Here is a 24,068-nt window from a genome sequence, read left to right on the forward strand (position 1 = left end):
TTGTTGCTCGTCCTTGATGATGTTAAACTGCATTACTTTATACAGAGAGAGTAATAGACACACTGATCTACCACCAGTCAGCCATTATGCTGCATTTGGTTGAGCTATTTTGGCCTGATAAAATTATAGCTGTGTTTTTATGGGCCTTACAGAAAAAATACACACCTGATAGGGAGGATGATGTGACCACCTCTGAAGATGAGGATGGGGGTTCGCCTCCATATTACTTCAGGTTAGATCAAATTCACTCTAACTTTAGATCCCAGTTACTCCACTGTCTCACTGGCTGGCACCAGGCCAACCAAACAACTCCTGTACAGGAGCAGAGAAGAAGATGATGACGCATAAAAGTCAGCTCTTCTGTTTGGAGTTTGTCAGATGAGACACAGGCAGAGGTGAACTCCTGTATGCAACTGCCAGCTATCTTACTGATGATACCGATGCATCTCAATCGGTTGGTCAGGTTTCTGTCACTGAGTGTTTAAGATTTTACATTGCAGGAGTCCCGCAAGTTATCCTATCAGGGGAAAAGAAGTAGGCTACTTTTGTTGAGAGAAAGTGTATTAGTGGGTCAATATCTGTGTTACAACTGTTACAAATTACAAACACGGAAACACTGAGTATAAATGGAAAAAAAATACATTATGGTATTGGAATTGTTTAAATGTTTTACAAAATTATTTTCCTTCCCTACTTATTATAATGCAATAAAATTCAAAACTTCACCTAGATTTGATGAGGAAGTTATAAGCTTGTGTTCAAAAGTCTTCAAGTAGCCTAGTATGGAAATGAATGTTAAATTATCTATCTAATCAATTTAATTTTCCTTCGTTTTGTCTTGTTTTCTTTGATTGTTCGATTCACTTCTGTAGCTGTTCTTCTGCTCAAACTGTAATATTTACCTTTCTGGGTGGATCGTTGCTGTTTGATTGTAATTAATTTAGTAGATTGAAAAAAACAGTTTTACTTATCTTTTCCATATTTTACGGTAGTACTATCTTAGAAACGGAAGTCTTGATGACAACTTCCTTAGTAACCAGAAGCTTGCTCTTCGGACGTTGTATTGTTGATTAGCATGTCGCTAAATTCCTCTTCGGAAAACGTTTCTGAGTTGCTTAAGTGATAAAAAAAAAAAAAAAAAACAGATTATTATTTGTTATTATTTTATTAGGTTAATTATTTAGCTAGCTAATTAACTCGACCTCTCTGTTCAGCACAACATATGTACCGGTCAACGAAATGAATTCCCGCCGGTGGTGTCGTTCCCTTCAGATATTTATCATCTTGTGCGGACGTCTGGATCGCGCGGTCGCAGAATCGGGGGTGTCTTCCGCCCCAACAAATGGGGAGCCTTTTAGCTCAGCCACCCCAGCTCCAGGCGGGACGACGGCACGAGGGACAGGTGTCAGTCTCACTGAGGAGGACACTCTACAGCCCGCTCTGGACTCCATGGTAACCACGGTAACCACGACGCCTGTGTCCGAGGTGCCCGCCGTGGCCACTGAGGCTGCAACCACCGTCAAGCCTGAGGTCACTCAACAGGGTAACTCGCACTTCAGCTCGATGTCCATATTTGTCTCCATTCTGCAGCAGTCTGAGACTATTTAAAATAACCATCACTAATATAAAGTAAGATTTAAAATCAGACAGTGTGGCCACTGTCCTCATAACGAGTCCATTGAATCTAGTCTGGACTAACGTGAGTCTCTTCTGTTGTTTACAGGTTGTCTTTGTGATTTAACCCCTGACTTTTGTGACATTGGCTGCTGTTGTGACACAGTTGATTGCGGTGTTGTTAACTCGAGTACAATCTTCAGCGGATGTCCACAGAAAGTCATGTAAGTCTTCTAGTTTTCGGCTAAAGAACATTAACGGCACATTTCAAGCATTGAAAAGAGCTTGAACCTTTTCATTTTACAGATCAGGAGTTTGCATTGAGAAATGGTTAATGTTCAGAGCCAACGTGGATTCATCTCTTGTCACTGTGACTGACTCCTTGTTCTGTGTTCGACCTGAAGGTAGATAGATATAATAAGAATATATTTAAATTTAAAAAAAAAACGAGTATTATTGAGATCAATACTACTACTGTTAAAACTGTGCATGTTTAACCTCCCAGCAGACAATGAGCCCCAGTCTCTCCCAGCTCAAACTCAGTATCCAGCTTTAGGGGACTCCTACCAATTCTCACCACCAGGACACACAAGCATCACCCACAGCAGAGATTTTTACAGGGTAAAAGTGCTTAAAAATGTCTGCTCACAGTGTTGTATCTAAATTAATTACAAAATAAATAATGAACTTTGAGATAGGGGAGTGTATTTTTAATACAGGAAATTCACTCAAGACTAATTTTTTGTAGGTCGATGATGTCATCCAGACATATTTGTCCAACTCCTCTGTGCGGGGTCTCCTTCGTCAGCCGTCTCCAGGGGCTGCTGCTGCTTTTTGTATCAACCGCAACCCTGCAAGTAAGTTTACACCACATAAAACGTCAAACTCCAGACTGTCAGAGTGTAACAAATGTTCCGCAACTGCAGACCTGCCATCCGGGTATAGTTTTGTTTTAGGAACTTGCTCCTGTCAGAATATAAACTTTTCTTATATATTTCTTAAATATATATTGTCTGCATAAACAGGCAGTACGTAAAGACTAATGTGTTTATATGTATAAACGCTGCATTGTTCCTGTATGTCTTATTAACCAATATAAGTCTTTTTAAAGCTCCTTCTGTATTCCTCTGCTTGTAGAGTTCTTGAGGTCAGTGTCTCTTTCTTGTACCCGTATGGTGACTCCTCAGTTATGCACCACAGATCCAAATCTCAACGCCCGCGCCTACTTCTCCGACCTGAGTCTGATTAAGGTCAAGCAATCCCACGTACATGAAATCCTTTTAAGTAAATAATTACTGATTAGAATCTCACAGCAGGTTGGCTAACGTTGACTTTTTGTTGTTGTTGCAGATTCCAGTTGCTGAGATAGTACCAGTGTCAGATTTTCTGGTAAGTCAGTGATTGTAAAGGCAGCTCCGTTCACGTCACAGTTAGAAACACTTCTCATTTTGCACGTCATTTTGCACGTCATTTGCATCTGTACCAGCTGAGTTTAACAATCACCCTACAAATCAACTGCTGACACTAATATTTGGGGTTACTCCTACATGTCATGGTACATAAGTGCTTATAAAGCCTGCTTAAAGGTCTTAGAAGGAAATAACATCTCTTATAATGTATTTGTACAAAAAAAAATATTTCTGCAGCATAATAAATAAATGTATTTGTTAAATGTTGTCAGTTTGGCCTCTTGTTTATTAATGCTAATTTTCTGATTGTAGATTTTAAAAAGAAGTAGAGGTAAATCATGTGCATTTAAAGATAGATATCCAATGACATGCCTTGTGTCTTGCAATGTATAATACTTCACTAACTCTGGTTTCAGGTCCCAGTTACTCCGCTGTTTGACTGGCCTGCACCAAGCCAACAAAACAACTCCTGTATTAATGCAGTAGAAAAGGTGAATGACCTCACATTCAGCATGTGTCTTAAATCTTAAATCACATGCAGTATTTAATGAAACATGAAACTCAACTCAGTATTTCCTGACTCTCCTGCAGGTTGAGTTTGTTATTGGTTACACAGGCAGAGGTGAACTCACATATGCAACAGTTAATGTGGTCTTGGCAGATGTGGATCCGAATCAGATGTTGCTGCAGACACACTCTGTATATTTCCAGGTAGATTGTTAAAGCCAAAGATTTTGTCCCAAACACTACATTTCCTATGAATGCAAACGTTAAGATGAATGTCATCCGTTTCCTTCAGCTGGCCACACCGAGCCCCACACCAGGACCAATCCCTGCAGTCGGACTGACAGCGGGATTTCCTGTCATTGGTCGCTCTAAAGGAGAAGTGAAGCCTGTATCCTCACCAACAAGTGTGTGCACTCTTTCTTAGGATGTTATATTTAATCTGGAAATCTTTTATGCGTCGTGGTCCCTTGACTGCGAGTCAGCTGACATCACAGGGGGTGTCACAAGGCGGGGAGTGCTCCTCCGACCTCAGCGGAGCACCCATCCTCTTCGCACACAACACCGTCACTGGCTGCACATTCAGGTGAGCCTGCGCTATTTTGTTTCTAGTTTTAACTATCTTACATGAGGAGGAGTGGTGCAAAGTGTTGAAAATCAGTCCTAGATGAACATGAGTTATATTCCCTCTCACACAATCCTCTTTCACTTCTTTTTCTCTCCATGTGCTGCATAGTTCCCCAGCCAGAAACTGTTCAGACCTGCGTTCACAGATTTATAGGATCTTGCAGGATACTCAGGATACTCCCGATGTAATCGCCATGAACTCAGGCTCCCAACCGAACTGGACGAGAGTCATCACCCAGGGGTGTCCAGTCAGCCTGCAGGTACCAGAAATAGGAATCTAAAGTATTTGATAAAGAAAGTTCAATCATTTGTGAGTTATTTTTGACACAACGACTGCAGTGTGCATGTGTACAACAGCACTTGAAGACCCTTATACTTAAATAAAAGTGGTTATTACAACTGTTTTCTGCTCTTCAGTAAAACCCAGACTATGTTGGCTGTTATAGATGTGATTGTATTCAAATTGATGAATTTAAGTCTGCACACTGTGCCGACCATTCATGCATTTATTTTCTTCTATCAGGAAACATGTGAGTCAGGCTGCGTCCTTCCACACTCTCTCTCCATCCAAGTGCTGTGGGCTCGCCAGGGTCTCATTGACCTCCCCCAGAACTACATCCTGGGGGCCAAATACCTTTTCCACTGTCAAAAGTTTAAGGTACATTTGTACACATGCTCTCTGATTCTGAACACAACTTTAGACTTTTCCTCTTATTGTTTTATCACCACAACAGTGTCCACATTCTCTCCTCCTGCCTTTTTTTTTTCCAGTGTCCAATGTCGTCCCCTGTCGCTCTGACCACCAAAGTCACATTCGCTGACACTACAGTTTACCCAGAACCCCCCAGGGGTTCACCTCAGCCTCACTGGAAGTTTCCGTTCGGCTTCTTCACGAGAGGCGCCGCTGAGCTGGATGGCCACGTGGTTATTAACCGCAGTCACACTGAGAAGGTCACATGGAGTTTAATGCTGTTCACAGTCACGTTACTAACAGGATTAGAATTCTTCACTACGTAGCCGGATAGGTAACAGCGGAGCAGTGTGGGACTTGAAGCTTCTTAATATGAAGAAAGGTTTTGTACGAATGATCTGAAATGAATGTATTGATGTTTTATTTTAATTTTTGTTTTAACTTGTTTTCAATAAAAACTCATCCATTTTAATTGCAGAGTGAAAAAAATATAGTGACAAAATATCTTTTATTGTTTTGCTTTACTTTACATAAATAGATACATTTTTACAGGACAGTTTATGAGTCATTGGATCACTGAGGTAAAGATGCATTTCTCGCACACAGCTCCTCTTCTATCTCCTCCTTTTGGTCCACTTGGTTTCCGTGCGTTTTTCTCTCCTTCCTCCCCGTGAAGCGCACGTAGTTGAAGAGATTGACTACTGCAGCAGGAGTTACACCTTCCAGACGAGTAGCAGCACCCAGCTGGGTGATGGAGCAGAGGATTTATTGCATATTGATTAGATTCAACTCGACAAAATCAACACTGTTTTCAGACAGACAGACATGTTGAGTAAATACACTGTACTCTGAACGTGCAGACTCACTGTGCTCGGTCGAACTCGGTCCAGAATCTCTCTGACTTCTCGAGACAGCGACACCGGCAGAGATAAATAGTCGATGTCCGGTGACAGAGACATGTTCTCCTCCCTCTGAATTCTCTCAATCTCTTTCTTGTTTAGGTCACAGTGAGGCTTGTACACAGCTACGAGACAGACAGGAGAAAATTTTTTATTGAGACATAATGAACTATTTTATGGTAGTTTGAATACTAAAATTAACATTTGGAAGCAGTGCCGAAGAATAACTGTTGAGTACTACATTTATGTCCATTTTTCACGTTTTAATTCCTACAGCTCCAAATGCCAAGGTTTCTATTCCCTTTTGTCTCAAAATGCCAGTTTTACCCTCGATCTTGAGTCTTCGTGAGAACTCCATGTATTTTGAAAGGCACTCTGGGAAGACGGATGCCATCATTTCAAAGGACACGTCTTTGTACTGTAGCAGATCCATGCCACTAAAAAAGAAGTTAGGACCAAACATTAATCAGAAATCTCCCTTTAACTGCATCCTGACCGTCCAGACGTGGTACTCTACACTTGTGATCCGATATATTTAATGCTCACGTCAGGATGGTGTTCTTGGTCTCACTTATACTGATGCCGGGCAGCTTTTTTCTCCAGATGGCTGTGGACAGAGCGAGAGCCTGAAGAGCTGCAAGTGCATCCTGGAGACTGTTTCTCACTCTTACAGCCTCCTGGTAACGCAAGGAAGACACACATCCCACCTCCTTAAACCCTGACAGAGGAAGGAGGTCATGAGAGGAGAAACACTCAAAGAAGGAAGACCCATTACGAATCCAGAGGTGAGTCCTATATTCTGATGTGTGTCGGTTAAAATGACCGCAATAGATGGATTTACCGTCAGTCAATAGATCAGTAGTGGAAATCATTTTGTATTTCATTCTTACCTTTCAGAGTGAGGCGGAGGTCAGCGTTGTCCGGCCTGAGAGAGGTTCGAAACTCCGCCCGGCTGGTGAACATGCGGTACGGCTCTGTAACGCCTCGGCTCACCAGGTCGTCGATGAGAACTCCAATATAGCTCTCCGTTCGAGACAATGCCACCGCAGGCATGAAGAGTGCCCAGCGGGCTGCGTTCGCCCCCGCCCACAAGCCCTGAAAAAGAGTTTTACCAATAGTTTCAATGTGTTCTGTGAAGATGCGTGTAGTTCACACATAAGAAAAGATGTGGTACCACTGTGGTGCTGCCATGTTCTCTCACACTTATGGACCAGGGTTCCTAATTAGTACACAAACTAGATCCCAAACGTTTGGCAGAAGAAAGAAGAGTCCTGCCTTCCGCACATAAAAGGTTCAGCTCACAGTTATACCCATAAGACGACAAGCTTTTTATTCCCTTAATTCTTTGAAAATACAGTCTCTCTGTGCACCATACGTTTTTATGACAAGGTGGTAAAGTCTATAATTATAAATGCTGTATTTATAATTTGTCCAGTTACAGTGCAGGGTTAGAATAAAATAACTGTGACTATTGTGACACTTTACTTGAGGAGCACATTACGTGAGGCAGAAGCACAAATACTGGAAGAAAGACAATAAGCAGTGCAGAAAATATCACCTGTTGATCCTGATAACACTCTGAACTGGCCTTTCGTTTCACTTCATTCTTACAGTAACATAAACTGTGTCCCCATAATATTGTTAATCCTGTCGAAGCTCTAATTAGTCGATTGTTTCTCCAACCTTAGGAAATAGCGGTCAGTGAACACAACACCAAACATAACTGTACTGCTGAACAAATCGTAGAAACTGGCAGCGAATTAGAGCTATGCTGTAAAGTGAGATGGTCTGTGCTTGCAGCTGTGTGTGAATATCTATGTGACAGAGTTGGGAAGGGCTTTACAGATGGTGTTTTATGACACACAATAATGGTACAAGCAGAGATTTTTTTTAAATTTTTTTTTAAGTGCCTACCTGTGCAGCAGCCTCCTCGTACCCCGTTGTTCCATTGATCTGACCGGCCAGAAACAGACCTTGAGTACTTTTCACCTGCAATGCAGGGCTCAGCTGAGTGGGACATACGAAGTCGTACTGCACACCATAACCTGGAAACCCAGAAAAAAAAAAGAAAAAAAGAGACATCTGAATATCAGATCTATTACCTGGAGAGAGGCAGGGACTTTCAATACACTGTACTTCTCTGATTGATTGAACTGTAAGTGCTTTTTATTCTTTGATTTTAGATGTACTGTAGTTCACTTTTTCTAATGCTTATTAAACAGGATCCGGGCAGTGTACCCGGTGTGTGGATCTCAGCTCTGTGCAGGGCGGGGATTTCTCTGATGAGGCGGAGCTGCACGTCGGGTGGCATGGTCATGGAGAGACCCTGTGGGTACAAAAGGTCGGAGGTCACGCCCTCAGGCTCCAGCCACACCTGGTGCTTCCGGCCTGGAAAGCGAAGCACTCGCGACTCAATGGAGGGACAGTATCTGTGAGTGACAGTGAGTTTTAGAACACTGACTACAAAGTCTAGCATCTTATGTAATATATGCATGTATGTGTGTGTACCTGGGTCCTTTGGTGTCTTCCTCTATGTGACAGTTGAGATGAAGACTCTCCCTCACCACTTTCTCTACACCAGGAGTGGTATAGATCAGGTAGCAAGGCAGCTGCTCTTCAGGCTGAAAAGTGTTTAGTTTTAAAAGAAATAAAGCGTTCATTCACTGAAAAGGAGACTGGTTAGAATTTTTTTTTTTTTTAAGTACTTCATATAAACTTTACCTTGCAGCGTGTGTGTGCATTGAGGAAGCTGAACGGCATCGGATGACTGTCAGGTGGGTGAAGCTGAGCCAAGGAAAGGTCTACTGAATCCTTCACAATCCTGGGAGGGGTACCAGTCCTCAGCCTACCGATCCTCAGCCCCAGCCTCTCCCTCAGCGTGTGGGACATCCCGGCACTCGATGGAGCATCTCCGATCCGACCCCCGGGGGACGTGGTTTGGCCCATGAAGAGGGAGCCAGACAAGAAGGTACCGGTAGTAAGAACCACCGAGCTGGCTGAGATCGGGTGGCTGTCATTTGCTGATGTTAAAAGAAGTGCGAAAGCATCGTAAACAGATTTACAAACTACTTTTTCTGTAATTATCAATGTGAAAATTCTTGAAGTTCATTTATTTGACAAATCACACCTGGATTTGAATACAAAACTGACAAAAATGGTCAAACAGAAATAACATTTCCTGATGACAATATAAACACAAAAAAAAGACACACTATTCATGATTTAAAAGCACTGGTTGGGTGTAAAATTTCACTTAAGCCCTAAACTTTTACAGATAGTTGTCACTCGCTGCCTACCCAAATGTATCCCAGTAACTCTGTGGCGACCAGGCTCTTCTGGGTTTGGTTCTGTTACCAGCAGCTCCTCCACCGAGCCCTCCAACACCGTCAGCCTCGGAGTGGACAGCAGCTCAGACTGAACGAAAAAACAACCAACAGCCCTTTTAATTTAATCACAGACAAAAACTCCTCCATACCCGAACCTTTGTTGCATGTGTGTACTGTATGTGGTACCTGAATGAATTCTCGGTAGCGCTGACGGTCCAGCTGGGCTCTTGGACCCCACACAGCGGGCCCTTTTCTGCGATTCAGGATGGAGAAATGAATCCCGGCCCAGTCCCCGGCTCGACCACACAGCCCATCCAGAGCATCTATTTCCTTCACAAGATGGCCCTTCCCTACTCCTCCCAGGGACGGGTTACAGGACAGTGCGCCTGGGAGAATGTTAAAAGAGAAGCCGAATCAGTGTTAAAACCTCTCGGTCACATTGTTCACGTCAATATCTCCAAACCTCGTCTAAAAAAGAAAAGCACAAAACTATCAGAATAGATGGAATACACTAAGAAGAAAATATCTTGTTTGGTTTGAGTGACGTGTCCCTTTAACAAAGCTCTTTAACTCACCAACTGTGTGTATTTTCTGCGTGACCAGCAGTGTTTCAGCTCCCACTCTGGCTGCTGCTGCCGCCGCCTCGGTCCCTGCGTGACCCCCGCCCACCACGATGACATCGTATTGCTGTCTGGCAAGATGACCGACATGTCTGGAAACCGGCAACAGGAAACTCTGCAGGCGGGGGAGCTTCTTTGTCAACATGTGAGATGCACACCTGTCGAAATAAAAGTGGTCAGAGGTTTGTATACAAAGATTTATTTGCTGGAAAAATAAAGAATGAACTAGTTATGTACAGTTTGACACCACAATAGAATAATAAAACTCTTCCATTATCAGTATCAGTACCTACTAAAATGGTTCCTGGTCTGTAACAGTAAACATTTGTTTTAAATTAATTTTGCATTTTATATAGCTACTATTATATACTGATAATGTACCCCATTAAAGTGGCCAAGTAATGTCAAGAGATGTATGTTCCCACGTTGCTCCAAGACTTAACGGCCACATATGAAGAACTTAAAAATTTAAAGAGGCACTTCAATGAAGTTCAGTTTAATTATTACATAGAGTAATAGTGTGAAAAAATGTTTTCTGTAGGTCTAAAAAGTGAAAAAAAATAACCTGGTTAATGTCTTAAGGGTTAACTCTACTTTCAATTTTAACTGGAAACCTCCTTTACAAACTGAATATGAGGGGTTAGGAGGCATGTTGATTTCTTGCAGTATCAGAAATGTAGGCTTGTGCCAGAAATGGGAATTTTGATGTAATACATTTAAAAAAAATAAATAAAATAAGCATCTTGTGAGTTCATTTCTAAATTGTCCCTTTCATGTACAAAACAGCTGCATTACTTCCTGCAAATTATATTTTCATGTTCTTCATTTCTTTATCTATAAAAACTACTGAAATCCACTTCAATCGACAGGAATGTGAACTGATAACATTCACGGTTCTGAACTAAGGACAGAGATCAAAGACATTTTTGTTGGGTGATTATAATAAATAAGATTGGTTATCATCCACTTGTATAGCTTTGGGTCACACTGTATTTTACTCATTCTTCCTGAGCGATGATTAACCAGATCTATAAAGATCACGTGTTTCAAATATAAGATAACTTATGTACAGTCGCTTCCTTTTATTATTCATCAGATGGAAACTGTATTTCACGGTCTCGCATTACGCGAGTGTACAGATGTCTAAATCCGCTGCATTTTAACTGCCTCAAGTATAAAAAGGTACTTACAAGTTCGTTTGCAGAGGAAGTTTGTTGTTTGAGTTTCAGGTTACTGGATTCACAGAAAGATAAAGATCCTCGGGAAAAAAAAAAATGACTCGACTCCTGCTATGTAACACAAACGCTCTCCACGGAGGCTGCCATGCTTTGTCTGCAGCTCAAAGCCGTAATACCCGGAGTACAGACGCACCAGTGAAAGTCGGGTTTGCCTAAAACTAATGTCTCTCCTCAAAAGTCACCCGTACATTTAAGAGAGACAAATAAAAGCAAGTAACAAGCAACGCAGAAAGGAAAATAGTGGAGCGGTAGTTTGTAAACAAACAAGATGTTTCGAGGGCCGCCTGCCACGTGTGCAAGTGAAAAGTGTTTATATCAGAGCATCCGTATCGATTTAAGTAATCGATTCATTTGCGCACGTTATTCCACGTACGCGCGCTCACTAGTAGGTCAAATGCGCACGCGCACGTCGACGCCTCCCCCCCCCCACCTCCTTCCTCCTCCACCCCTCCTCCTCCTCCTCCTCCACCCTCCAGCCGGTTTCCAGTTAGCCGCCGCGCGCGGATTGAGTCAATCGAGCCTACCGAGAGGTGGTGTTGACCGACCGCAGCAGGTTTTCAGTAAGAAACCTGAAACAAAAATCCAGACTTCATAGGAAACTGACAGTTAACGCTTAAGTCCATAGTTGTTTTTTTTTTAACCCGACGGGTCAGCGGTGCCGGAGTTAAAGGCGACGCGGCAGAGAGGACGAAAGTAAATCCCGGAGGAAAAGCGCCCGAAGTGAGCTTGAAGGATCAAAGCTAATGCTAACTTAGCCATCCATTGCTAAATAATTACACGGAAACTGGGGTCGTTTAATCTCTCGCTCGATTTGACATAACCGCTGTGGGCACGAAGTAGATAGTCGGGGGCAATTTGTTCAGTTATATGTCGCGTTTAATTTAATTATCGAGTGGTTTTGCCTTTACATTTTAGGCCACGGGCGACTGGTAGTCACTTAGCCAGATTAGCTACAGCAGCCGGTCTTATTTGAGGTGACGCCGGCTCTGGAGAGGTGATATCGCTGAAGATAGCTCGCTTTCAAAGCGACTTCACATCGGGTGACATCAGTGTTTATAAGTTAGATTAAAGTTGGTAGTGTCTAAGCCTTGTGCTTCGCAATGCTGAAACAACAGCAGCAACCGGGCTCAGGCGGGAGAAAGGCGTCTAACGGAACATCGGGCCCCGCCGGGATGTCTTCCCCGGTCAGCGGCATCAACAGCGGTAACAGGATACCGGCTGGGAGGTAAGTTGGCTCGGGTGTTTCTGCCAGGACAGTCCGGGGATTGTACTGTGACTCTTAGGGGCCTACCGGTTAAAGCGCTATGTGCCCGGTGGGCGTGACACGGAAATAGAGCTCTCCCCTCCCCCCCCGAGCCAATGAGAGTACTTCATTTTTGATCGACAGTATATGTGGACCAACCAGAATGCTCAAATTGAACTCTAAGCGAATCAGTGAGGTGGAACAAAGTGTGGGGGGGGGGGGGGAAGCAATGAGCAGCAAATCGGCATGGAGGCGATACAAAGTTTATCTGGCCTGCCAGTGCTGGAGAAGAGTCGCTGGTAATCGAAAAACACGTCTATATTTCCAAGAAAAGCCGGATATAGAAACGTTATAATTACACTGCACATATTTAATGGCCTGCACGTGGCCATGTGTCGTCCTCGTCTCTGAGATGAGTGTGTGTTCACTGAGGATTCTCACCATCGTCTTTGTTTTGCAACCGTGTATGCAACTAGCTGTGATACAGTCCCACGTGGACATTATATATATTGAAAAGTGTATTTTAGCATCCGAATTGGTCTGAATCACTTTGCTGAATATCAGAAAATGACAGTAAACACCGTTTTTAATTTGTACGTTTAATATGATGTTACTTTCTCATTTCCTTTCTCTCTTGAAGGCTCACTTTTTTTTTTAAATGAATGTGATCCATTAAAAAGAAAAATCGGAAATACTGAAACGTGTTTTTGAAATGCTAACAATAATACGGAAAACTTATTAAGCATAAAGCATAGTATTCAAAAATGATAAAGACACTTGTCAGGCCACTTAAGTATGCGTGTCAACTTCTCAAATAGCCATATGTTGTGTATGACGAATGTGGCACTGCCTTGACCGGTTTTGTAAACAAGTTATGCTCCTTCCAAGTAGCCAAACTATCCTGTTTCTTCCAGGAATCGGACTTCTGCGAAGCCATCATTCCAGTCGTCTCCTGTGAGTATCCTCACCTACAATTGTTGCTCAGCAAACAAACAATCAGGGTCAATATTGGAAAAGTGTTATGTTTTCTCTTTACTTTTTTCTTTTTTTTTTTTACTTACAACTTTATTCTTATAAACAATATGATAATATAGAAATATACGGATATTTTACCTCTGTTACAGCTCGTTGTTTCTCATCTCAGGGTTAATGGTTAACGCTTTTACAATCAAGGTTCTCGGTATATAACCATGTTATTTTAAATATGACACTGTGTGACTGTTTTTACATCCTTATAAAACTTTGTCCTGAGAGATCCTGATGTTTCCCCCCCCCCACGTATAGGTGTTCGAGGGTGTGTACAACAATGCCAGAATGCTTCACTTCCTCACAGCCGTTGTGGTGAGTCATTTAGGTTGTTGTCAATGTCCTTCCCAAGCCATGATGTTTATTCAGAAAAAAAAATGGCTTTGACTTTATAGTAGTATTAGAGGTCAAATTAAACCTACCTACTGTAAAGCTACCTTTTCCTTCATGGTGTGATGTGAAGTCAAAGCCAGTGAAAGGTTAGAGTAACTGAAATCTAACTGAAAAATACACAAAAAGCAGCAGGCTGTAGGGCCTGTGTCATAGCTACTTCTGATATTAAATATAAACAGTGTAGAGGGTACGGTGTACAAATTATGTATCATAAAGCCACAGATTATGTCCAGTTTTGCAGGTAGCACTGATCTAAATAGCAATTTGTTACATTTCTGGTTAAATAATATAATAAATCTTTTTATTTTTGTGTATGTTTCAGGGGTCCACCTGTGACATAAGAGTGAAGAATGGCAACGTGTTTGAAGGCATTTTCAAGACTCTCAGTTCTCGGGTAAGAAGCTCATGTTGAGCACACATGCACGCCCCTCCACTAAATTATTGAAGCACTGCAAATAATCCTGTCGGTGAAAAATAAAACTTTTCCCTCAGCTGTTTTTTCCCTTTTGTGCAAGTTCACACAGTCCTCAAATTTGTGCTGCCTCTCCAATGTCTGATCCTCAGTGCGAGTTGGCCGTGGATGCTGTTCACAAACGCAGTGAGGAGGCAGGCTCAACATCAGGTCTACCACGGAGGGAGGACATTACCGACACCATAATCTTCAGCCCCTCAGACTTGGTTACAATGATCTGCCGAGACGTTGACCTCAACTTTGCCACCAGAGGTACAAACACACATAAGCTGTGGGTCAGGTCAGGACACTGGGGCAAAAAGTAACAAATACAAGTTCTTCGCAGATCATGTGGAGTGAAGACGTATTGTTTCTCCTCAAAAAGAGGAGTGTTTTATGTTAAAAACGAGCATTAGATCTGTGTCCATGCTGAGAGCATTCTTGATTTGTAGTAAATGGTTTTCTTGCTTTTTTTTGTACATGGCGGTGATCTTAGAAAGTGCACACTTTAAGAAACGAGGAGTGAAGTGTGAGAAAAATTACTCAGAGGCTTGGTTCAAAATCAAACATATCCGACATTTATTCTTGCAAGAAGGAGCAAATACATCCACCCTCAAAGAGAGGTGTCCAGCAGTGCTTCCAGATCTCCTCCGTAGGGCAGCTTTTATACAGTGTGACAAACAGTTGACAGTCACTCCCATTCCTTTTGTATCTGCTTTCATATGGTAATAGAGTTGATTGGAGGTAACAATTGTAGGGAGTGGTCAATTAGATGCGGAAAGTAAAACAATAAAGGAATCACTTGCAAATAAGAGAATACAAGAGACTTTTCAGAGCCACAATGCAAAGTAAGAGGAAGAGACAGATTTTTTTTTTTTCCCATCATGAAGTATCTAAGCTGATTGTGGTACCTGACTGTTATGAGTCACCTCTTTATTATGGGGAAAAGGGGAGGTGACAATTCATCCTCTTCTCTGCAGGATGCTTAAAAGGAAAAACAATGAAGAACACGGTTTCATTGTTTTTTGATTTTCATCAGACCTAAGCTCAGGCTGCAGGCAAATCCTGCCAAAGGGAACAATTTTAGATCGTTTCATCATGGCCTGTTTGTTTTTAGACACCTTCACAGACACAGCCATCAGCTCCAGCCGCATCAATGGAGAACATAAGGAGAAGATTTTGCAGAGATGGGAAGGAGGAGACAGCAATGGAGAGAGTTATGATTTGGAAAATGATACGGTGAGTTACTCTTTCTTTTTAATGAACAGATACACCAAACATCAAATACTATATGGCCTAAAGATGTAATATAAAAATACAGACCCTCGATTATTCACATTCTGTATATACAGCCTGTTATTTAACCGTTATCTGCTAATGTTGAAGTATTTTTTTCACCACCTCATTAATGTCGTTTGTCCCCTCAGTCAAATGGCTGGGATGCCAATGAGATGTTTCGTTTCAATGAAGTGAAATACGGAATCACGTCAACATATGATTCAAGCCTCTCCATGTATACGTAAGTTATCATTTGGATTCTTTGCTGTCGGAAATGCTTTATCAATTATCATTATTTAAATAAGCTAAAAACTGTAGGAAAAAAACACCCGAAATATTCTGATGTTGAACGATTTACATCTTGTGTGTTTGCTTACTGTCAGTTTTCATCTGACCTGTTTGTGGATTTAGTTGTTGAGGCTTCTCTATTTAGTGATTATCAAAGCAGATAATGTCAGTGTGTCTGGTTTAATGTGAGCAGATGGACTTTAACTGGTTAAAATAGAAGCTCTTTGAATTTCTATTTTGAAGATTGCATCAAGATGTTGTGTTTCATGTGTCTGTTACAATTTGTGTCAGAAGTTAGAATCTGTTCACAGTATTATGGTTCTTAAATGGCAGTTATGTCAATGTTAAATGAGATTTTTAAATTGAAATCCTGCTGATTTCACTCAATAATATCACTTAAACTAGAGAGGGAGGAAAACAGTTGATAAAAACATATGTTTGTGGTCAATAAAGTCATCATTAGCACTTTAAAGTGTCATTGTGGCTGTAAAACAAACACAAACTTGCTCCCAAAGTTATTTGCACTGATTTTAGCTTCATCAAATGTTCTAAAGGTTTCTTTTTCTTTTTCTCTTTTTTTTGTTTTTGTTTTTTTGTTCTACTTTTCTCTCTTACCTCGCAGCGTTCCATTAGAGAGGGGCAACACTGACAACTACCGGCAGAGGGAGGCACGCGCCACCCGCCTGGCCAGTGAGATCGAATCGAGCCCTCAGTATCGCCATCGTGTCAACCTGGAAAACGACGAGGGCAAAAGTGAGGAAGACAAATACAGCGCTGTGGCGCGGGATGGCAACGACAGGGAGAGGGGTCGCGAGAGCCCCCGCGACAGAGAGCGGGAAAGAGGCAGAGACAGTCCTGGAGCCAGCAACAGGTGAGAGGGACAGACGAGATACTAGAGGTCGTCCTCCTATTGATGTCTCCCCACGTTTGGTGATAACTGACCCCACCAAACGTTATGCAATGGTTGCACTTCATCACCCTCCAAGCCACCATTTTTTTTCATTTATTTTCAGCTGAGTCTAGACCTCTGCTTTACGTGATAATCGGACCAGCTCCATAAATATCACACTCTTATTTTGTGATATTTTTTATGTTAGCGCAGCTTAAAAGCACAAATTGTTTTGAAAAATCTGGCTCTTTTGTGCATTTATGTTGACGTGGATAGTTTTTTTTTTTTTTTGTCAACTCATTCCAAGTTCAAGAAGTTAGAAACTCAAGTAGATTTCATGATGTTTCTGTGCACCAGTCGGTTTTGATATTGTTGGAAAAATTACTCAGAGGCTTGGTTCAAAATCAAACACATCCGACATTTATTCTTGCAAGAAGGAGCAAATACATCCACCCTCAAAGAGAGGTGTCCAGCAGTGCTTCAGATCTCCTCCTGGGGCAGCTTTTATAGTGTGACAAACAGCTGACAGTCACTCCCATTCCTTTTGTATCTGCTTTCATATGGTAATAGAGTTGATTGGAGGTTACAAGATAAGGACAGGGGAGTTAGATGTGGAAAGTAAAACAAAAAGAATCACTTGCAAATAAGAGACTGACTGACAGACTTTCCGGAGCCACAATGCAAATAAGAGAGAGAAAACAGAAGCGACTTTTCAGAGCCTGCTTGACAAGAGACTTTCCGGAGCCACAATGCAAACGAGGAAGAGACCAATCTTTTTTTTCCCCCATCAGATATTGTAGTATTTTTTTTAACATCGGCCACACGTGTTTGATGTGCACTCTTTCTCCATCAGGGAGGGCAAGTACATTCCGCTGCCTCAGCGCCAGAGAGAGATGAACCGGGAACGCGAGCGAGCCGAGCGAGGTCCCGGCGGGCCTCCACCTCACAATCGTCTAAGCGGAGGTTACCGCTCCGGCCCTCCATCCTCCTCATCCTCTTCCCCCCGACCCCCTCTTTCCTCTGCCGCCGGGCCCCAGCCTGGCGTCTCCCCCTCAGAGAGAAGCAGCCCTCTGTCGGGACGAGGCGGGGCCTACGCTCCCCATCACCCACAGGGAAGCCCCAGCCCAGGCCCGGGCTCTGGCCCCGCGAGCCCATACACAGCTGCCTCTCCTGCTGGACCAGCAGCCTCCGCTTCGACGGCGCCATCTCTAACCAGCCCCCCCGCCCCACACGGACACACAGTTCCTCATTCCCACTCACTACCGCACTCGCTGTCTGACGCCGGCAGACCTGTTAACGGAGGTAAGCGAGGGAACACGTGTCAGAAATTGTTTGAGCAGCTGTAACATCTGCGCATGTTGCCAAATTCAGATGTCTGTGCCTTTCAGTCTCTACCAGAACATCTCCTAAAGCCCAAAGACCTCCACAGTCGAGCAGGACGGGACGCACTCCAAACTCACACAATCAATCCACAGGTATACTCATTCAGTCAACTGACGTTTTCCTATTCTCCTGTTATTGATACATTTTGCCTGAAACTTAACCTTCACTTTTCTTTTTTATTCCTATCTGTCCTTGCAGCTGCTCGTTCCCCTAAATCAGTCTCTTCCCAGGACACGCCTTATTTGGACACTTCGTCTGTCTCCCTGCCCGCCCAGAAGACGTCTGGCCCCGCCCCCCTCTTCCCTGTAGATGGTACGGTCTCACTTCATACCTCCTGTTTTGTTTTGGTCAAAGTGAAAACCATTTATATCCTATAATGACATGAGCGTCAATGACTTGAGTAACCTCAAAGCAGTCGGCGACAGATATCAAAGGTGGGATCTAATGAATTTCTGTGTCGTCTTCACAGTGAATGAGATTCTTGGTGCAGCTGCAAAAGAACGCTCAGCAGAGAGCACGAGCAGCACTGAGGACAGCAAGAGCGGTAAAGGTGTGTGCACTTCAAAAATTGTACAGGTTAAATCCTGGAAATGAATCTCAACTGGACACATAAATTAAACGAGGCACAATCACACTGGGCCTGGTTGATCACCCTTTGTCTTTGTGACAGCATGCACAAGAGTTTTCAGTTTTCAGGATGTCACATTTTCATTAACCGTTGTTTTCTCTCTCCTCCACCAGCTCCCTCAGTTCAGCAAAGGTCGCAGATCGAGGAGCTTCGTAAATTTGGCAAGGAGTTCAGGGTGAGAGTTGAGCTGTCTTTCAGTGTAGAGTGTGAAATAAGAAAGTCGGTGACCAATCGGACGTCAAACATAACCCACGTCTTATTGGCGTGTGTGACCATTAGCATTTATCACGTCACACTGAATCATTCTAGTCGGCCCACTCTGTCTTTACAAGCGAAGATCTGTTCACGTTTATGTAACGCTTCTTAGTGTAAAACCTCCTTCACAAGGAACTTCGCTTTCTTTAATCCCATTATTTTTATCTGATTGCAATCGAGCACAATATTCTGTAGTATTCTAGTTGTTTTACTCATTCTAGTTGAAGAGGGGGAATCCAGACGTGCCAACTTTTTACACTCGAATGTGTTGTATAACTGCAGTGTCGTCGTAGCTTTCTTTGGACATTTGCTTTGTCTTCACATAAATCTTATTGACTATTCACTAGATTTGGTAACAACACCGAGGACCACATTTTTGCCCAACAAGTAGCGCTCCGACAGTAATTTCTTGACCTTCTGTGTGGTGATTAGCTGCCGAGCGAACAGTAACCAGCATGGAGCTGTACTGTGTACAGCAGAAAAAAAATAATGTTTTGGGCATTTTTATTTAAAAAAAAAAAAAAAAAAAGTGTCCTGAGCTGAAAATAAAAGGTTCAGAATCCCATCTGTTTTGGGGCAAAACAGTCGGCTGCCACGAATAAAATACTTGGCACAAATATTCAGCGATTACTGAATGGTAAAATGTGAATACACCATTCTGATTAATCAAATCACAGCCAGTAGATGTGCTTAAATTGTCATAAAAAAAAAAAAAAAAAAATACAAGGCAACGTTGGTAAAACAGTCTGCATTGATTTATGAATTAGTATTAGATGTTCTTGCAGAACCCAGCTGTCCACTTCCAATAAATCACGTGTAATTATCACCAGGCTGCAATACTCCGACTCCTCTGTTCTGATTCTGCTTTGTTGTTCATGTGGGAGATGTTGGAGTGGAGCGACTCATCAGTCCCGTGTGTCATTGCTTCCTTTCTAACTTTCCTGTCAGCGGACGCAGTATTTCATGTTTTACTCTTGAAAATTGAAATGTGAATTGATTAATCATCACACTCGTCAGTTTATATTCCACTTCAGCCAGACATTTGGCCTTTCGAACACCCACACGTCCTGGTTGTCACTTCCTGGCTTCTTTCCTCCATCCAGCTCCAGCCGAGTGGAGGCAACTCCAGCTCTCCCAGTTCCCCGGCAGCAGCAAACCCTCCCGCCGTCGGCGAGGTTCCCCAAGCCAGCGCAGCCAAGCCCTCGCCATCAGACCCCGCCTCGGAGCTCAAACCTCAGCCTCCAGCTTCCAGTCCTTCCCAGCCGCAAGCTCAGCCTTCACCAGCTCCCGCCGAGGACCCCACCAAGGACGCGGCGGCTACGGGGTCAGCTGCCACTACAGCACCTCTTTCAGACAGGCAGTCGCCCGCCGCCCCTCAGCCAGCTAGGACCCCGGGAAGTGAGGAGGTCAGGTCCGAGACGACGGAGCGGACAGAGGGCATGCCGGAGTGAGTTTCCAAAAGGATCGGAGCTCTTCCGATGTTAACAATTTTGAATTGGCTTGCTTGTTGTTATTTTGCTCTTTCTGACAATTCTTCCGTCTTCTAGCCAAGTGAAGAAATCAACCTTAAACCCCAACGCTAAAGAGTTCAACCCGAACAAAGCTCAGATGCCCATGGTAAGCCAATTCATTCCTGCTCAATCTAAAGATCTCATTTAAAGCTTTAGACGTTCACAGAAAGCACTTCAGGGATGTTGTACGTCTCTCAGAAAATATATTAAAAGTGGAGATCATTTCTCCCATGACGTGAGAATGCTGTCGTGTGGTCCAGATATTTAGTGCATCATATATCCTATCGTAGTAAACACGTTGAATTATGGCGTTATTTCACGTGTTAATGTGTACGTGGGAAACAGTGGTTTATTTACTGTGTCCTCGGACAGACGAAGCCCAACACGGCGCCCACCCCTCCTCGGCCGACCCCTCCAAGCCCGGTGGTCCTGCAGCACCCAGGCGGACAGGGTCCAATCTACAACACTCCCTACCTCTCCTACGTCTCACAAATCCACTCTGTGCAGGTACAAAACCTGAACTGTGTTTCTTATCTTCCTGAAAATGTTGTTTGTGTTTCCTCTGAAAATATTTTGAGGACATGGAGAATCTTTACGGTCAGGTTTGTATGATATAACGGCTGCGCTGCTGAGTTTTATCGGAATATAATTACAAACCCCTGATGAGAAACCATCCATATATATATATTTTTTTTTTATTGAATTTTGTTTTTTGCAGAAACTAAGTTATTTCCATCGTTGACTCACTTTGATTACGATGATTAATTTAGTCATTAGAAAGTAAAAAGAAAAATCCCAACACGGTTTATGTCCTTTGATGTCTTCCGAGTCCAAAGGGAATCCTCCTTTTACTCTTAATAAAATAGTCAAAATGCAGGACGTATTAACATTTGCAGTGATAATCAGATTAACTAACCACTTATCAAAATGTTGCCAATTATTTTCTTTACGTTCACGATTATCTTTTGGATTTTCCTTCTCTACACGGCATCAGTCGTTCTTGCGCTGACCTGTTGATCCTTTCTGTCTTTCAGCCCCCGCCGATGTACCAGTACACCATGTCTGCAGTCAGCCAGGGAAAATACACCAGGACCAAAGGTAAATGCAGCGTTTTTGTTTCTCCAGTGCCGTCAGCTTTTCTCCGTTATTGTTTCTGTAATTGTTTCAGCCCTCCAAAAAGGAATTTGCTGTAAGCTCTTGTTAAAAGTTTGACTGGATTTGAAATCTTTCCTTTCACCAGGCTCAGTCGTGGCTCCACGCTCGGATCACGGTGCTTCAGCGCCCCAAATGCTGCAAGCTGCAGCATCAGCAGCTGGGGCTCCGCTGGTGGCGTCCCACTACCCTCAGTCCTACCTTCAGTACAACCCGCAGCAGTACAGCCAGCAGCAGGTCATCCAGGCCATGAGTCCCTACCCTGGACAGGTAGGACGTCTCCCCCTCTTAATCCTTTTCATAATTCTGGTTTGAAAAGGTTTGCAGTTGCTAAATGCACTTTTAACCGACTCAGAAATTATTGCCCACGTATAATTCTACTGAGATTATTACAGTCACATGAAGCTACCTGTTCAAAGGGAATATTATTTATTTCTCTCTTCTGTCCTCCTCGACAGCCGATGTACTCCATGCTGCAGGGTGGAGCCCGAATGATCGGTCAAGGAGGGGGCCCCCACCCTCAAGCCCTTGGGCCGCCGGGAGGCCCCCAGTTCCAGTCACAAGGAGAAGGACCTCAAGGACCGCAGCAGGGCATTTATGGTAAAATGTCTAAACACGGGGGAGGCGGCGGCGGCGGCCAGTTTTCAAAACATATTGCGCCCATGCTTCATATGCAAGTCAGCCCTGACACCAACCGTCTCTCTCTCTCTGCTGTGTAGCTCCACAGTCGTTCTCTCATCATTCAGGTGCAGTTCATCAGCCTCAGCCCTCCAGCACCCCGACGGGCAACCAGCCCCCCCCCCAGCACGCTGCTCCGAGCCCTGGACAGGTACGATAGCCCCTGCGGGAGGCATTCTCAACGACCGGGCTGCGACCGCAGTCTTTGCAGCGTTGGCTCATGTTATCTGATAAAAAACCAGTCATCTCTCCACCCCTGCGTCTGCTTCCTGTCAGCACGGCAGAGTTGATTTGTGTAAAAGTACATGAAGTTTAGCATTCAATGAAACTTTTTTTTACCCACAAAACCTTCAAGTGATTCTCACTTTGATAGATTAGTTGTGAGTTTTGCGTTTCAGTAACTAAGTAAACACGAGTTTTAATATCAGATTTCCATCCTTTTTGAACCTTTTTTCTACGTGCTTCATCCAACTTCTCAAGGACCCCTAACTTCTCTTCGTTCACCTTTTTGAAAAGGTTTCCAGGATTTGTTTAAAGTGGAAACATGAATGTGTGGCGTTGCCATAAATTCTGGTATTATGTCACTTGCACTGGTATTTAACCGGTGTTGTACTTGCGTACGGTACCTTTGTGCTGATACCTGTAGGAATGTTACCTTGAATTATGTCGAGATAAATGCAAAGAACCACTAGTTTTGGTGTCCCTTTTGCGAGGAGGCACAAGTTCAGCCTCCTCACAAGGATCCATCTCCAGGGACACAGCTGTTGTGGTTTATGCATGTTGTCGCGTCATTTTTAACAGCCTGGTTTGTCCTTTCAGAATGCCCAGTCGGGCCCACAGCCCCAGTCCTTGTACCACTCAGGTCCCCTGTCTGCACCCACCCCACCCAACATGCCGCCGGGCCACACGTCTCCGCAGGGCTCTTACCCCATCCAGGGCTACAGCATCCACAGCCACCAGGGCATCTCGCCCTCTTACCCCCTGGGACAGATAGCTCAGGTATTGCTTCGCCCCTCTCACTTTGATCCTACGGTGTTGTTTTAACCGGAAGCCTTTTTGTTATGAGGTAAAACCTTTCGTTCACTGATCTCCTCGCTGCCCCTTCAGGCCCATGTACAAGGAGCCATGTCGGGTCCCCACCACTCGGGGAGCCACGGCCAGCCCCAGTTAGTGATGCTGCAGCCTCCTCAGCAGGGCCCCGGCTCCGTGCCTCAGCACCCGCAGCACGGACCTCAGCAAGGAGCGCACCAACACTTTTACATACCCCAACAAGGTAGGAGACACGGTGCCAACAAGCCTCCCTCCCTTTAAACCGCTGGCATGAAGGTGAATCTAACTGTTGTTCAAAGTGCGAGCTTCACAATTTTTTATTGTTTGTTTTTGTTTACCTCCCACAGCGATGCAGGTGCAAACACACCCCGCTTCCTTCCATCAGCCTGGAAACTAAACCCCCTCCCCAAACAGTCCCCACCCTCCCTCCCCACCCCCCCGCCTGCTGGATGTGAGGCCCAGAGTGAATGCGACTCGGGGAAAAAAAAACTTGACAGGATCACACAGAGGAGAGAAGAAGACAAAAAGTCTCCCGGCACCTTATTCTTCTGCTGTAACGCTCTTCATCAGTACAAACCTCGGTGGGAGCCCCGAGGAGGACCTTTCTGAACGATGGTGACAGAGCAGCGTCCGAGCCCGGCCGCCGTCCAGCTCCTCTCTCCAACTTGGGAGACACGAGGCACCTCGCTGGGCGGAGCAGTCGGAGGAGGACGAACAGCAGCGGACTCTTTATCTTCCAGCAATGTGTTTTTATCCCTGTGGGGTTTTTGTAAGTACCATGACACAAATGGGAAACACAAGACTGTCGCAGGATTCTCTTGAATACAGCATGAAAGGAGGGATTTGAAAACGAGAGGGGATTTTTAGCAAAACTTTTTTTTAATTTTTTTTTTTTTTTTTTTTTTTTTTTTTTTT

General features: G+C 43.8%; 3 protein-coding genes across 4 annotated transcripts; 2 read left to right on the forward strand and 1 right to left on the reverse strand.

Moving 5' to 3' along the window:
- The first annotated feature begins 1,089 nt into the window (after positions 1–1,089).
- On the forward strand, positions 1,090–5,329 carry LOC138201991 (tectonic-3-like). Of its 2 annotated transcripts, none has more exons than XM_069155624.1 (14): positions 1,090–1,543; positions 1,724–1,838; positions 1,921–2,018; positions 2,120–2,235; positions 2,363–2,471; positions 2,752–2,864; positions 2,965–3,003; positions 3,440–3,514; positions 3,615–3,734; positions 3,823–3,918; positions 4,013–4,113; positions 4,264–4,414; positions 4,678–4,812; positions 4,926–5,329. In XM_069155624.1, exons 1-14 carry the CDS (start codon positions 1,240–1,242, stop codon positions 5,169–5,171), a joined length of 1,818 nt encoding a protein of 605 aa, XP_069011725.1. In that variant the 5' UTR covers positions 1,090–1,239; the 3' UTR covers positions 5,172–5,329. The 2 variants fall into 2 exon arrangements, with proteins under 2 accessions (XP_069011725.1, XP_069011726.1); XM_069155625.1 differs by having other exon boundaries at positions 2,123–2,235.
- mto1 (mitochondrial tRNA translation optimization 1) lies at positions 5,323–11,028 on the reverse strand. The gene is made up of 13 exons (XM_069155619.1): positions 10,881–11,028; positions 9,646–9,848; positions 9,257–9,456; positions 9,041–9,158; positions 8,466–8,764; positions 8,253–8,365; positions 7,983–8,173; positions 7,659–7,789; positions 6,635–6,839; positions 6,291–6,462; positions 6,072–6,181; positions 5,712–5,869; positions 5,323–5,589 (listed from the first exon to the last, which is right to left on the reverse strand). The coding sequence occupies exons 2-13, from the start codon at positions 9,833–9,835 to the stop codon at positions 5,419–5,421; spliced, it is 2,058 nt and encodes a 685-aa protein (XP_069011720.1). The 5' UTR covers positions 9,836–9,848; positions 10,881–11,028; the 3' UTR covers positions 5,323–5,418.
- A 392-nt stretch (positions 11,029–11,420) lies between these two features.
- Positions 11,421–24,061, forward strand: LOC138201985 (ataxin-2-like protein). The gene is made up of 23 exons (XM_069155614.1): positions 11,421–12,153; positions 13,086–13,125; positions 13,456–13,512; positions 13,913–13,984; positions 14,155–14,314; positions 15,159–15,280; positions 15,469–15,560; positions 16,230–16,478; positions 17,350–17,798; positions 17,885–17,971; positions 18,078–18,191; positions 18,349–18,429; positions 18,621–18,682; positions 19,866–20,209; positions 20,310–20,379; positions 20,646–20,780; positions 21,308–21,371; positions 21,514–21,695; positions 21,884–22,025; positions 22,145–22,254; positions 22,923–23,102; positions 23,211–23,376; positions 23,501–24,061. The coding sequence occupies exons 1-23, from the start codon at positions 12,029–12,031 to the stop codon at positions 23,548–23,550; spliced, it is 3,153 nt and encodes a 1,050-aa protein (XP_069011715.1). The 5' UTR covers positions 11,421–12,028; the 3' UTR covers positions 23,551–24,061.
- Positions 24,062–24,068: the final 7 nt, after the last annotated feature.

The sequence above is a fragment of the Embiotoca jacksoni genome, unplaced genomic scaffold, assembly GCF_022577435.1.
Source record: "Embiotoca jacksoni isolate LCO1_2020_lvr unplaced genomic scaffold, fEmbJac1.0.p SCAF_20, whole genome shotgun sequence".
NCBI classification, from domain to species: Eukaryota; Metazoa; Chordata; class Actinopteri; family Embiotocidae; genus Embiotoca; species Embiotoca jacksoni.